We start from the raw sequence: 14,897 nt of genomic DNA on the forward strand, positions 1-14,897 counted from the left end.
CACAAGAGAGAAGGGAGACACTTCAACAGGATAGGAGGCTCAGCCACTCTCTCCAGCCATTTAGGGAAGTGAAGGCAAAGTGAAAGCACACCGGGCATACATATGTGTACTGTGTATGTATCTTTGTGTGTGTTTCCTAAGTACCAGTAATATATCCATCTAAAGCATACTTTTCCTAAGTGCTAACACATTCCAAAGTGGAAAACAATTAAAAGCTTGATTTGTCTATTTGAATATCAAGCTAATTTTACAGTGAGATGCCTCTGCTGGGTCTTAGATGCCTCTGCCGGGTTAGGCCCTGAGGGAAGATCACACAGATAACCTGTGTTATCAGATGGCCATGACAGAGGTGCCTCTTATTTGATTTTCAAGTTATTCTCAAGAAACACTGACCACAGATATGCATTTTATGATTTTAGCAGTGAGTGATATATATATACACATACACATGTATACATATACACACATATATATATTCACACATATATATATATGATAACAGTGATCATGCTTAAACACTCCTATGGGACTATTTTCTATAGAGGCTTCATAGTTGAAGGATTTTGTAATTCCTTAATTTCCTTAAAGTTCAAAATCTAATAGAAAAGACAATCCTGAAGATAAAATCATTCCCCAAGTAAGATGGTAAAGCTTCTGAATTTCTTTAATAAGTCTCACTGCAATCCGCAAAATGTATATATTACAATGCACCCCATAGCTGTGTGAATATATCACACTGGTATGCAATCCCCACATGGTTGGTAAGATTCCAAGATTCAAAACTTGAGTGTCAGGGTTCAAATCCCATTTATTAACTTAATGATCTTGGATAATTACCCCAACCATACTCTGCCTTAGTTTCCTTGTCTGGGTAACAGGAATCCTGATAGTAATTACCGTCTACATCATAGGGTTATTGCCATGAGGATTAGATGAGCTAATCCACCCTAAATGCTTAGCACAGTCTCTAGCACATAGGAAATACCCTATAAATGTACATGAGGTTAACATTATAAGAACAGAAACCATACTATAAATCATTTTAAGACAGGTTTTAAATTTTAACTTTTGTCAGCAGATCCCTGCTCCCATTCCCCACAATGAGGCACTGAGACACGCTTCTAAAATGACTTTTAAGTAAAAGATCATGTGGTAAAGACACAGGTTGACACACCAAGTCCAATTCTATTCGTACAAAATAATTTCCTGCTGTTGATTAAAACCGTTACCTCCTGAAATATCTTTTCTAAACACTAAACCCTCAAAAGACGTTAACTTCTCAGACCCTAGTGGAGTTCAGCAAATTAGAAGCCACCATCGTTATGCAGCTTACTCACTAACAAAATGCCACTTAATGAACTTCTGATAGTGTTTCTTGTCCACAGATTGATAAGAGGTTAATGCAAAACCACATCATTTCCTATTTTTGTTTCATTTCCTTCAAAGTGAAACATAATTTCTTCTTGGTCCTGGAGTAAAAACTTCTGGATTAACTAAGCAAATCGTTACCAGAAATGCAATTTTAGAAAGATACAATTTCAGGGTAGTCAAAAAACACAAAACATCTGTGTGGTGTTTGTTAATACATAAAAATAACCTGATATATAAAGTGTATGCCACCTAAGTGGAAAATTGAGTCCCTAACTAGAAGCGCAAACAGAAATCATCACTGATTCTGTTAGTATTGTGGTTTTAAGTCCAGTTAGAAGAATTTTAAGAACTGTGACACCACGGCTTTCTTTAGTCTTGGCCAGAGGTCACAAACTTCTTGGCATAGATATTTTGTTTGGCCAACACAGTATTTGAATAATTACTTGACTCAAATATCTTTAGGTGGGCCATACCCTCTGTTTACCTGACAGGCTCTTAAAGGCATTTTATTTTGCAAACCCTGGTCTAGGCCCATGTTTACAGACAAGAGATCAAAAAATAATTATTAGTGAAATGGGCATCTCCCTCACAATGACCCGATGGTCCAGAGACTTGGAGATTAAGGATACTAATAGTTATATACAGAAATTCTTCTAATTCGCTTGTTAGGTTCATTTTAAATATATATTCTCAGTGTATGTATCTAGCAGTGGCTCATTTGTTGAGGACTGCTGAGCTAAGGTGTTAAAATTCACTTACAGCTAGATACCAAAAGAAGTCAGAAAATAGAGAATTTCTAAAAACATGTTTTTGGGGTAGGAAAGTTTGCACTAAAGTCCAAATTTTACATTATTTTCAAAAAATTAATAACATTCTGTCAATGGTAGTTTTCTTCACATAAAAGGAAGTGAATTTACTCAATGCAACAGTTAAAGAGAAACTAGTTTCTACTAATACATTTTAATGGATATTTATGTATATACACACACATAGAGACAAACACATATATACACATACTCAGAGCAGGGACGGAGCCAGCTGTTGCTCTCATTCTTTTCGGTTCTGTCATACTTCCTGGGAGATTCTATTCCACTTACAAATTAAGCCTGAGTCTAGGGCCAAACAAGAGAACACTGGAGTTGGTCTCCTAAAGCATTAGTTCATATATCGCTCCAAAGTTGTTAGGGTCTAAGCACGGATGAGGTACAAGCTAGCTGGCATTAGAGTCCAAATGTCCCTATTAAGCGTTCTTTTAAATTAACACGGAGGAATGCTTCCATTCAGACGGCCCCAGTAAGTACACCCTTGCTTCCAGCTTCTTCCTCAGAACATAAATACAAGGCACCTTGCAGTGAATTTGCTTCTGGGGGTGGTGCCCCTGAACTCTCCTGGATTAGTCTTTCTGAAGGTTCTGGAGAATTCTCCCTCCATTTTGGACTTGAGTGCTGTTGGGGGACGTCCCATATTGAAGGACATGGAGAAGGGAAACCCAGAGCAGACCGTGAGAGGGGATCCTCTTGAAGACCTACTTCTTGGATACACCTGTTGGAAAGCACTTCCTTTTCTTTGGAATTCCGCCATTTCATCCTTCTGTTCTGAAACCAAATTTTCACCTATTGACAAAATAATTGCACAAAATGATCACTTATTCCAGGTTATTTTACTTCAGCATTTTAAACTGTAATTGCTTCTACTATCCCTTCTACAGAATACCTTATTATGAGAGCCAACCTCAAAAAGTCCTTGTGGCTTTTCACATGGGCTCCTTCAAAAATATCCCATTGTATTTTACTTTATTATTATATTTTTTTGAGATGGGGTCTCTCTCTGTCACCCTGGTGCAATCTCAGCTCACTGCAACCTCCGCCACCCAGGCTCAAGCAATCCTCCCACCTCAGCTTCCTGAGTAGCTAGGATGACAGGCATGCACCAGCACAACCGGCTAATTTTTATATTTTTTTTGCAGAGACAGGGTTTCGTCATGTTGCCCAGGCTGGTCTTGAACTCCTAAGTTCAAACAATCTTCCCGCCTTGGCTTCCAAAAGTGCTGAGATTACAGGCGTGAGCCACCACGCCCTGCCAAAAATATCTTGATCTAATATCCCCATACACATATTTGAAACAAAACAACTGTGATAAATTGGTTACACCCTGTAAGTCCGATAGCTTTCAAAATTCATTTAACTCTTAGATATTTTAAAACATCATCTAGTCTGTGCTGAATTATTTATTCAAAGGAAATATACGGGCTAGTATTAGCATCTGAGTGTTTATTTTGTGCCAGGCATCAGGCTATGCACTTGGGATGGATTTTATAATTTGATCCTCACAATGGCTGTAAGAAGTCCTCATTTCACATGTTAAAAAAACTGAAGTTTGGAGAGATTAGCTTATGGTCACACAGCTAGTGAAACGGAAGCACTGAGACTAGAATCCATGACTGTCTGACTCCAGGGCCCAGGCTCTTATAAATATTCAGACCTCATCAGGAGCTTTCTGAGACTAAATTAAGAATCCATTTTGTAATGCTTTGATAAACTGCAGGCTTTATACAGTTTCCAAGTCTTGATTACTCCCAGGATTTATCAAACTGTAAGAATTAGGCTCAATAAATAACAACTAATTGTAATTAAGCCAAAAGTGCTTATGACGGTGGTTCCTAATTTGAACCATACTTTCCTCCAACCCAAAAGAGGTTAGTCTTTATTACTAATCTCCCTCTTTATACACTGTGTAGTCAACTGTGCCTGAGCTGAAAACTTCACAACTGGTTTCCTGGAATCTTAAAAGCCAATCATGTTTTTTCCTGTGTATTGCATCACATCCTTACACTAACAATTTAGTTGATTTCTATTTTTAAAACAAAAACTAGAAAATTTTTACCCAAAGAAATAATTATTATAGTATATCAACCAAGTATTTATCTCAGTGAAGAAAAAAATTCTATCTAAGGCTCTCATTCCAGATTGGCAAAACAATTTCTTCATTCTTTTTACTTGATTGGCAATGTTCGAAATGGCAACGAAAAAAATCTACCCCAGGCAATTCAGTGCAAAAGACTGTCATCTCAGTTACAACACCATGATTAAGGCTTTTCATACGAAAACAGAACTAATGTGTATATACCAGAGCAGTTGGTTCTATTCATTAACTCATTTATTGTTTGCAGTGGGCATTTACTCCTAGAAAGCATGCCAAATATTTCTAATGGGTTTTCGCTGAGACAGTTTTTTGTTTTCATTAGTGATTCCTGCCTTTGTCATCACTTTCGTTATTTCCTCTTCTCTTAGCTTTTCTGTATATCTATAAATATTTGTTGTTAAGTGATATCTCAAAGAAAAAATACATAAAAGGAGTTTCCTCACAATCAATGGTGTTGAGACAAATGCATATTTGGGGAGTAACATAATAGTTCTACCTCTCAAGAAATGCAAAAACAAATTCCAGATATATTAAATAGCTAAATATAAAAACAAAACTGCAAAAGTTTTAAAAGCAAATAGAGATTATCACGATAGTCTTGGGGAGAAGAATGTTTTCATAAGCATGACATAAAACAGGATACATGGAAAAGATAAAAAGGAGCTGAATACATAAAAATGAGAAATTTCTGTACAAACATATGAAAAAGCCAAAAACTACCCAACAAAACTAAAAGCAAGAAATCTAAATGATATTTGTACACCCATATTTGCAGCAGCATTATTCACAATAGCCAAAAATGGGAAGCAACCAAGCATCTAGGAACAGATAAATGGATAAATAAAATGTGGTGTATACATACTAAGGAATACTATTCAGCCTTGAAAAGGAAGGAAATTCTGGCACATGCTACAACAGAAATGAACCTTGAAGATATAATGCTAAGTAAAACAGGCCAGGATAAAAGTACAAATGCCATATTATTCCACTCATATGAGAGCCTTAGAATAGTCATTAATAGAAACATAAAGTAGAATAGTGGGTGTCAGGAGGTGGGGGAGGGGGAAATGGTGAGTTATTGTTTAATGGATAGAGTTTCAGTTTTACAAGATGAAAAAATTTCCGGAGATGAATGGTGGTGATGGTTTCACAACAGTGTCAGTGTACTTAATGTCACTGAACTGAACACTTAAAAAAAGGTTAAAATGATAAATTCTGCTATGCATATTTTACCTCAATAAAAAAAGCCACAAACTTAGAAAGGACTTTTGCAACATCTGAAACAGGAAAAATACACTAACCATAATATTCCAAAATTCTTGACTAACAGCCAAAGTATTGCTACATATCAATAAAAAGACAATATGACAGAAAAAAAGATGCAGCCATGAAAAGGCCAATTCAGACTACAAATGGCCAATAAAACAATTAAAAGCCCCTCACGTTCTGGTAGTTAGGAAAATTCAAATCGAAAAATAACAAATAGCATTGCCCATGAGAGTGGCAACATTTTAAAAATCATAAATGGTGGAAGTTTTGCAAAAAGGGACTATTTGTTAGTAAGAGTGAAATTTTCATATGTCAGTATCTAATTTGATACAATATTGTATTTGGAAAGGAATTTTTAATCTGCTACATTTTAAATGTACATACACTTTTACACATAAATCCCACTCACACTCTTCTTACAAAATATTTTTGTGTGTGTGTGTGTTCCAATAAAACTTTATTCACAAAATCAGGCCGCATAAAAATTTGCGATAGTGAAAACTGGAAGTAACTTAAAATTGAGGATGGTGAAAAGATGGTCTGTTATGAAAGACAAAAAAAAGAATGAAGTAGATCTGTATGTACTGACATGGAAGGAAGCAATCCATAATATTCAAAAAGGAAAAAAGCACCAAACAATACACATTATCAGTAGCATTATTCATAATAGCCCCAAAACTGGGAACAATACACATGCCCACCATCAGTAAATGGATGAATTGTGGTATACTACATAATGGTAGTACTACACAGCAAGTAAAAGCATAAGCTTTTACTACACACAACATGAAGATTCTCACAAACGCACTGTTAAGTAAAAGAAGCATATACGATTCTATTTACATAAATTACAGAATGATACTTTTTTAAATTTGTGAATAGCTTTATTGAGCCTATAATTCACATACCATACAATTCATCCATTTAAAATGTACAATTCAGTGGTTTTCATATATTCACAGATAATGCAACCATCACCAATTTTAGAACATTTTCATCACCTCAGAAGGAAATCTCACACCCTTTAGCTATCTCTGCTCTATTCCCTGCTTCCCCCAGCCCTAAGCAGATTCATCTACTTCCTATCTGTATAGATTTCCCCATTCTGGACTTTCAAATTAACGGAATCATATAATATGTGGTCCCTGTAACTGAGTTCTTTCACTCAGTATAGTATTTTCAAGGTTCATCCATATTGTAGCATTATCAGTAAGTACTTCATTCCTTTCTATGGGCAAATAATAGTCCACTATATGGATATACCACATTTTGTCTACACGCTGAATATTACTACTTATATAAAAGTACAAAAAGAGGCAAAACTAAGAAGTTAGAAGTTAGGATAGAGGATACCCTTGGAAGGAGCAGATAGTGAGTGGGAGGGGATACTTGGGGGATCTTCTGGCTTCTACTGCTAGATCTGTGAGCTGGATATACAGGTAATTTGTACTTTTCTTTAGAAAATATCAAAGTACATGCACAATATGATTAGATTTTTATGTATGTGTATGTATATATGTGTATATATATATATATGGCTTCTACTGCTAGATCTGTGAGCTGGATATACAGGTAATTTGTACTTTTCTTTAGAAAATATCAAAGTACATGCACAATATGATTAGATTTTTATGTATGTATATGTATATATGTGTATATATATATATACACACACACACAATTCTCAGCTTCTTCACTTGTAAAATAGAGGTAGCAAAAGTAGCTACTTCATAAAAATTTTGTAAGGATTAATTAACATCAAATGTAAGGGCGCATGGTAAGCATGCAAGTGTTTGCGTTATTATATGTTCGTGCATATACAACACACATATAAATTTATTTTTAAAATAATACATGATGTGCCAAAAATTCAAACAAGCGCCATTTGTAAATGACAGAAGTAACCAAGGAATTGGATTCAAGCAGAGTAAGGTGAGTTTTCACTTTTATCTTTACAGGTTTCCTTTTTAATTGAATTTACCATAATAAATACCATGTAATTGATATATTTACAAATAAGAGAATGTTAAATTACTTCTGAGATGCTGTAATTGATATATTGATATATTTACAAATAAGACTGATATATTTACAAATTGTAATTGTAATGTTATAATCGATATAATTGTGTAATTGATACATTTGTGTAATGGATATATTTACAAATAAGAAAATGTTAAATTACTTCTGAGATGCTGTAATTGATATACTGATATATTTACAAATAAGATTGATACATTTACAAATTGTAATTGTAATGTTATAATTGATATAATACAATTGTGTAATTGATACATTTGTGTAATGGATATATTTACAAATAAGAAAATGTTAAATTACTTCTGAGATGCTCTACCAAATTCAATAAGACAAAAAGTACTCACTCCTCAGGCACTGAATTTTAAACACAATATAATTAACTACATAAAACCATGTGCCTATGGATAAGAACCACAAGATGGCAAACAAACAGGAAAATAATTGTTTTTAGGCAGGAGGAGAGATTGTGGTCATACCCCATAATTTTTATATATGGCTGTTGCATTGTCTTTTCAAAAGTCTCTTTTGGGGACCACAATATGTACTATCACAGATTTTCACAATTTCTCAGAGCATTGTCAGATGGAACTTAGCTACTTTCCACTGCTTTCCATCTTTTAACACCTACTTCAAGTTTCAGCTCAACCAGAGGCTCTCCAAACTCCCAAACCTGCCTGTTTTCTCCCTTCTGACTATAGGAGCTTCTTACACCAGTGAGATGCAGGCCAGGCGCACTGAGCTGCCCTGATGTCCTCTCTCAGGCCCAACAGCTGCTCTGAGATCAGAGAGTTCCACCATTAGACTTTCCAGGAGTAGTATACGGACCAATCACATGGCTGTCCTTTGCAGAGATAGGAATCAACATAAGGCTTCAGAGAGATAAGTAACTTTGAGAACTACCGATCCCCTTATTGGGCAGTATATCTAACCTACCACAATACTGTCTATATTATTATATAGTTTTATTAAACTTTTTATGAGCTTCCATGGGATGTGGAAGCTTCTGAGGTGCACAGACTGTGTCTTATTCAGTATTAATCAATACTCCCTATTACTGCCTACCTACCACAGTGTCTTGCACACAACAGACCATCAACATCTGGCTGCTGATTTATCTGTTATATACACAAAACTGCTTTGTGATATAGACAGAATTCCTATATTTGTTTCTGTTTTATTTAAGTGAGAAACTGAGGCACAGAACAACCAATTGAGGTTATGGACTCATTAGTACCACACAGCGAGGAGAGCACAGACTGACTAATATAGGCCAATTACCCTCTACCACACCTCGTACGGCTTCCTACTACTTGACAAAGTTGGGGCAAGCAGCTTGTGAAGACACTTCCCTAGGGTCAAGGAGAGTTTAGTCCAATAATAACTGTTTTTTTTTTTCTTTTTGTCTTTTTTTTTTTTTTTTGAGATGGAGTCTTGCACTGTCGCCCAGGCTGGAGTGCAGTGGCGCGAACTCAGCTCACTGCAAACTCTGCCTCCAGGGTTCATGCCATTCTCCTGCCTCAGCCTCCTGAATGGCTGGGACTACAGGAGCCAGCCACCTCGCCCAGCTAACTTTTTTGTATTTTTAGTAGAGTCAGGGTTTCACCATGTTAGCCAGGATGGTCTCGTTCTCCTGACCTCATGATCCGCCCACCTCAGCCTCCCAAAGTTCTGGGATTACAGGTGTGAGCCACCGTGCCCGGCCAATAACTGGTTTTAATAAGGTCCAAAATTAACCATCAGGTCATCTGTAGTGAGGAACAACAGTAGAGCATGGTGGTTAGAACAGGGCCTCCTCTAACTCTTTAGTCCCTTTATGTTAATTCAAAAAATCCAGGCAGATGTAGGCCTGCAAAAGAAAACTCAACATGGCAAACAGAGTTCATGCTGAATTTCAGCCGCCACTATCCCTTTTGGCCAGATGCCTTTGTACAGTGAACTGTATGCACAACTGTACCTGGTATTTTTAGGTTAAAGAGAACACAAACTCCAGAGTTAAGCTGTCTAAGGTGGGAGCCTACCTCCAAAACCTCTTTACTACATGATATAGGACCTACGTTCAGTTTCTTCTTTTCTCATTTAGAAAACGGGGATTATTACAGTGTGTATTTCACATGACAATTATAAAGAGGGTTAAATAGGAAACTTCTAGTGCCTTATGATATTATTTGTAATAAGTAGGCCAAACTTTAAATGGAGTATTATACAACTCCAAAAGCTAGAAAGTCCCATTCACAATTATATGAAACCTCAATGAACAAGAAAGGTATGTAAGTGTTGCAAATGTGAAATTGCTTAATTGGACTTGACATAAACCCAAAGAATAAAATCATGAAACCCATTAAGAAGTATTCATGAGTCACTCATTCATGCTTTGATTTTGGATTGGAAGTGAAAAGAAAGATAGTAAAAGTGGTTCCTGGTTTTTGAAGAATTATTTACCTGTTTCTCTGAACACAGAGGAAATGATTTATAATGTAATTACCACATCCTTAGCATTTCTCTTCATTTGAAAATAAAGTACTAGAATGGCAAAAACCTAGACCTCTCAGCAAATGGACCTATTTCCAAATAGGAAATGGGACATATATCTCCACCCACTAAAAAATTAAGAAAAGCATTTCAAGAACACCTCAGGCTCTAGCACCATGCCTGGTATAAGAAATATTTGCTAAATAAACGGATTCCATTGTGTGCCTTAAGAAATCAGAAGCAGTTGCCTACGGCCCACCACCCTGAACACAACTGATTTCATCTGATCTCAGAAGAAATCAGAGGCAGTAGACATCTTCTTGCTTATTAGTACCTGTGATTCCTTTAGTCCCAAGTTGATGGCAAGTTTCTTTCGGTCTGTTTTGCTGATATATTTCTGTTTCTGAAACATTTTCTCTAGAGCCTTTCTCTGGTCCTCAGAAAAGACAGCTCTTCTTAAAATGCCCCTCCGAGCTTTGGAATTAGAGTCCTGTGTCAGGAGAGGCAGCACGCTGTCTTCTCCTAGAGTCAAGGAAAAAAGATACAAAAGCCCAGTTAGCTTTAGAAGGAAGTCAGTCTTTCCTAGGACAATATGGTATCCTCCTACTTTGTACTATGGCCAAATGACCTCATTCCAACTCTGCTCACTTAAAGCAGTACTTCCTAACTTCTTTTTGGCTATGGACTCTGATATGTCCCCACCCAAATCTCATCTTGAATTTTAATCCCCATGTGCTGAGGGAGGGACCTCGTGGGAAGTAACTGAATCATAGAGGTGGTTCCCCCATGCTCTTCTCATGAAAGTGAATGAGGTCTCACGAGATCTGATGGTTTTGTTAGGGGCTTTTCCCCACTTTGCTCTGCACTTCTCTCATTCTTGTCCTTCCTGCTGCCGTGTGAAGAAGGACATGCTTGCTTCCCCTTCTGCCATGATTGTCAGTTTCCTAAGGCCTCCCAGCCATGCTGAACTGTGAGTCAATTAAACCTCTTTCTTTTATAAACTACCCAGTCTTGGGTATGACTTAATTAGCAGCATGAAAACAGACTAATACAGACTCCTTTGAGAATCTGATAAATATTCTTTGCTCCCCACTGTAGGGGAAATGTACATTTGCTTGTCCTCCCAATTTGCATGCCACATCAGACAGCCCAAGATCCCAGGTTACAAAGCCCCAGTACGAATTAAGTAGTAGGTGGTTTAAATACTACATTTTTCTCTAATTCTTCATTTGTTTATTTATTCATTTTTTTCAACAAAATTTTGAACACTTACCATATGCCAGACACTCTGCTCAATATTACACATTGAGAAATAAGACAGATATGTTTAATTGCCCTCATTACCTGTAAAATATGGTGGAAGGGCATTTATTGAACTAGCAACACAAATGTGTCATATTCCTAAGGAGGGAGATTTGGGAACACAAAACAAGGGGTCTGACATAAACCTGGGATAGGGAAAGCTTGCAAAAGTCAGAGATGTTTAATCTGAGAAGAGAAGAGAGAACTGAAGTGCTCTCAGTTACTCCCCTACAATTCCATTGATCATCAACTCCTTGAAGTCAGAAACATTTGCTACTCTTTCTGCCTTTTTGGGCCTAGCACAACACTGGTTCCCATGCTCTGAGAGTTTACAGGCTTTCATGGTTCATTCACTCATTCTGCTTCCCGGGTGTGGCAGGCAGAGTTATGGCTCTCAGAGATGTCCATGTCCTAATCCCCAGAACCTGTGAATATGTTATGTTACATGGCAAGGGGAATTAAGGTTGCAAATAGATTAAAGTTGCTAATCAACTGACCTTGAGATGAAGAGTGTATCCTGTATTATCCAGGTGGGCCCAATGTAATCATAAGATTCCTTATAACTGGAAGAGGGAGGCAAATTAGGAGGTCCTAGTCAGAGAGAGATTTCAAGATGCTACTTTCTTGCTTTGAGGTTGGAGGAAGAGGCCAGAAGCCAAGGAATGCAGGCAGCCTCAAGAAGCTGGAAAAGACAAGGAAACAGACTCTCCCCAGAGCCTACACAAGGAACACACCCCTGCTTGATTTTAGCCCTATGAGACCCATTTCAGGGTCTGACCTCTATAACTATAAAATAATAAGTACCTGTTGCTTTAAGACACCCAGTTGATGGTAATTTGTTACAGCAACAATAGAAAACTAATACACTGGGTATCAGGCTCACTGAGCCAATTGCTGAAGAAACCAGACAAAGAGCACATGGTTCCCACCCTAAAGGAGCTCACCTTCTTATGGGAGGGGTGACCCATGAACATTACTCTGTAACATAGCACCAGGAAGGCAGCTACTATGCATTCTGGTGCTTAATAATTATTTACTGAATAAACAAGTAAATGAATGTCATAAGTACTAGAATAGAAAGATCTGCAAAGTGCACTGGCATCACAAATGAGGAAATGATGAGTTCAGAGAAAACAGGTCAAGTCAAGTCTAAAAGAACAATACCGTTAAAGAGAGAAAGAACCAAAGCCAATTCAAACAGTTACTAGTACGTCTGAAAGCACAAGGAATAAAGCCTATCCAAGGAAAAGTAAGCAGTCATCAAGGCTGGGGAAAGGCATAAAGCAGAGGCTGCAAGAGGGCAACCATATCCAGCCTGCAAATGGGCTTTTTTTGGTCTCAGCATGTTGGTTAAGAATTCTGACTTAGTTGTCCACATTTAAGAAGCGAGAAGTTTCACATAAAGTCCAGATTTCTGACACCTCTTCAAAGGTAACCACACTGGGCTCAGAGTGAGTAGCAGGTGCCTCTTTTTTAGATGGAACATGTGGCCCCAGTTTGCCACAGCCTTGCTTAGCTTGCTTTTTACCTGCCAGGCCTTTGAAGATATTTGGACCTCTAAAGTGGAATGGAGTCAGATAATAGAGAACTGCAAGAGTTTGGGTAGGTAATGAAGATCAACAGAAGCAGGGCAGGACATAATAATAAACATACACTGAACACCACTGTTAATGCTTACTTTGTGTTAAGCCACTGACATGCATTATTTCATTCAATTCTCACATTGAATCTATGGCATGAATGCTATTATTACTCTCTCCATTTTACAGAAATCAAATGAAACTTAGGAAGGTTAAGTAACTTTGTTCAAGGTCACCAAGCTAGGGTTTCAAACCCAGGAGACAGATACCACAACAAATATACTAACCCTACACAATACTGGCATGATCTGATTTGTATTTTAGAAGGAAAATGACAACAAACAACAAATCTTGTCAATTTGGCTTCTACAATGTGATAGCTTCCTTTTCTATTTGTCTAAAAGATTACAAACATCTCCTGGCTAAGCCCTGGGTTACAAACATCTCTTGGCTAGGCCCTGGGTTACATCTCATTACAATTCATTCTCACTCTACAAAACGAACCACTAACTTCTCACTCTTTCCTTCCAGCTCTGTAACTCTGTGTCTCCTTTGAATTGCCATAACCCTGAGATGTCATCAAGCCCAATTCTCTATGAAGGTCTACTTTCATTGATGCCCTTCCATTCATCTTCACATAGGATGTTGGTTATTTCCCCTTTTACATCACTGATTATTTTTGCCTGTCTCTTGCCAAGATCATATCTTGAAGTCAGACTTTGACAACTAGATTCACTATTCTTTATCAGAAATTTAAGCAGTTTTATGAAATATTGGTCAATAATAAAAATATTCTGAATATCTCAATATGTGCATCTTTTTTCTAAGTGCGTTTCTTCTCTGAACATTCCTTGGTTTGGATATCAGCCCTTACATGCATGACTTAAGGCAAGTTATTTAGTCTCTTCCAGCTGATTTCATAAGGCTGCTCCCAAGATTCAACGAAATAAGATAACAAAATTTCAGTGCTTAGCTCACATTAAGGATCCCACAAATCTACTTCACTTCCCATTGTTGGATTTTATTTGATCTTTACAAGAATCATATGCCACAGATATCCCTCACAATAGATGAAGACGTGTTCAGAGCAGTCAAGGTCCAAAGACACCCAAAGGACATAGAACAAAGCTGGCACCAAGACCTTCTGAATTCAAATTAGTGGCTCTTTCCTCTGCATTCTGGCATTCTTAATTTATAAATGTATCCAATATACAATTATTACAGCAATAATTATTAAAAATTAGAAAAAATAAATATCCACTGGTAAATAAATGCATATGTAAATTATCCACTTGGTAAAATGTTAATGAATCATTAAAGATGAGGACTATGAAGATTAGGCAGCAGCAAAGAAAGTACTTACACTATGATTTTTTAAAGTATGATATTTAAGATATATATCAGGTTCACAACTAAGCAAAAATGCAGAGAAAAAAATTGAAAAGACAAAAATAAACACAAAATTGTGTTATTGCATTGTAGCATTCTGGACAAATAATTCGTCTCCACCGTCCATGTTTTAAGTTTGGTTCTATTTTCTAATGAAAACAGGCAAGCATTGTAGCAGCCTTTTTGGGAATAACTGGTCAGTTACTGAGTTGTTGAGCGATAATCAAAGATGAATCCAATCCATCCTTAAGGTGTTCACAGTCGATAAGAAAAAGTCCAAGAATAATACAGACAGCCACAATACAGTGGGATGAGACCACAGCATAAAAGGCATTAGTGCACCAGATAAGAAGCCGCTGAGTTAGAATGGTCAGCAAAGTAGGTCCTAAGAGAGAGCAGCAGCTAGAAGAACAGCAATTCCTCTTGCTGGCAATCTAGGGAAAAGCAGGTAGAGTCGAGGGATTAGCATTGGCAGAGGCATGAAGCCAGGCGAAGACAAGTGTGAAACATGGCAGATCTAAGAATCTCACACAACCTAGTGTTTCTGGATTGCAG

The 14,897-nt window shown here is 37.2% G+C and overlaps 1 protein-coding gene across 2 annotated transcripts in view; it reads right to left on the bottom strand.

Moving 5' to 3' along the window:
- DBX2 (developing brain homeobox 2) overlaps positions 1–14,897 on the bottom strand; it is a 41,194-nt gene that overhangs the window by 3,249 nt on the left and 23,048 nt on the right. Inside the window, exons 3-4 of one of the 2 annotated variants that reach the window (XR_008511911.2) lie at positions 10,406–10,593; positions 2,389–2,984 (exon numbers count right to left, since the gene is read on the bottom strand). Coding sequence is in view for 1 of the 2 variants with exons in the window: in XM_002823125.5 (XP_002823171.3) it covers positions 2,652–2,984; positions 10,406–10,593 (521 nt within the window). In the remaining variant the exon portion in view is untranslated. Of the gene's footprint in view, positions 1–512; positions 2,985–10,405; positions 10,594–14,897 lie in introns of those variants that run through there. The other variant, XM_002823125.5, reaches the window with a different exon arrangement.

Source organism: Pongo abelii, chromosome 10, assembly GCF_028885655.2.
Source record: "Pongo abelii isolate AG06213 chromosome 10, NHGRI_mPonAbe1-v2.0_pri, whole genome shotgun sequence".
NCBI lineage: Eukaryota > Metazoa > Chordata > Mammalia > Primates > Hominidae > Pongo > Pongo abelii.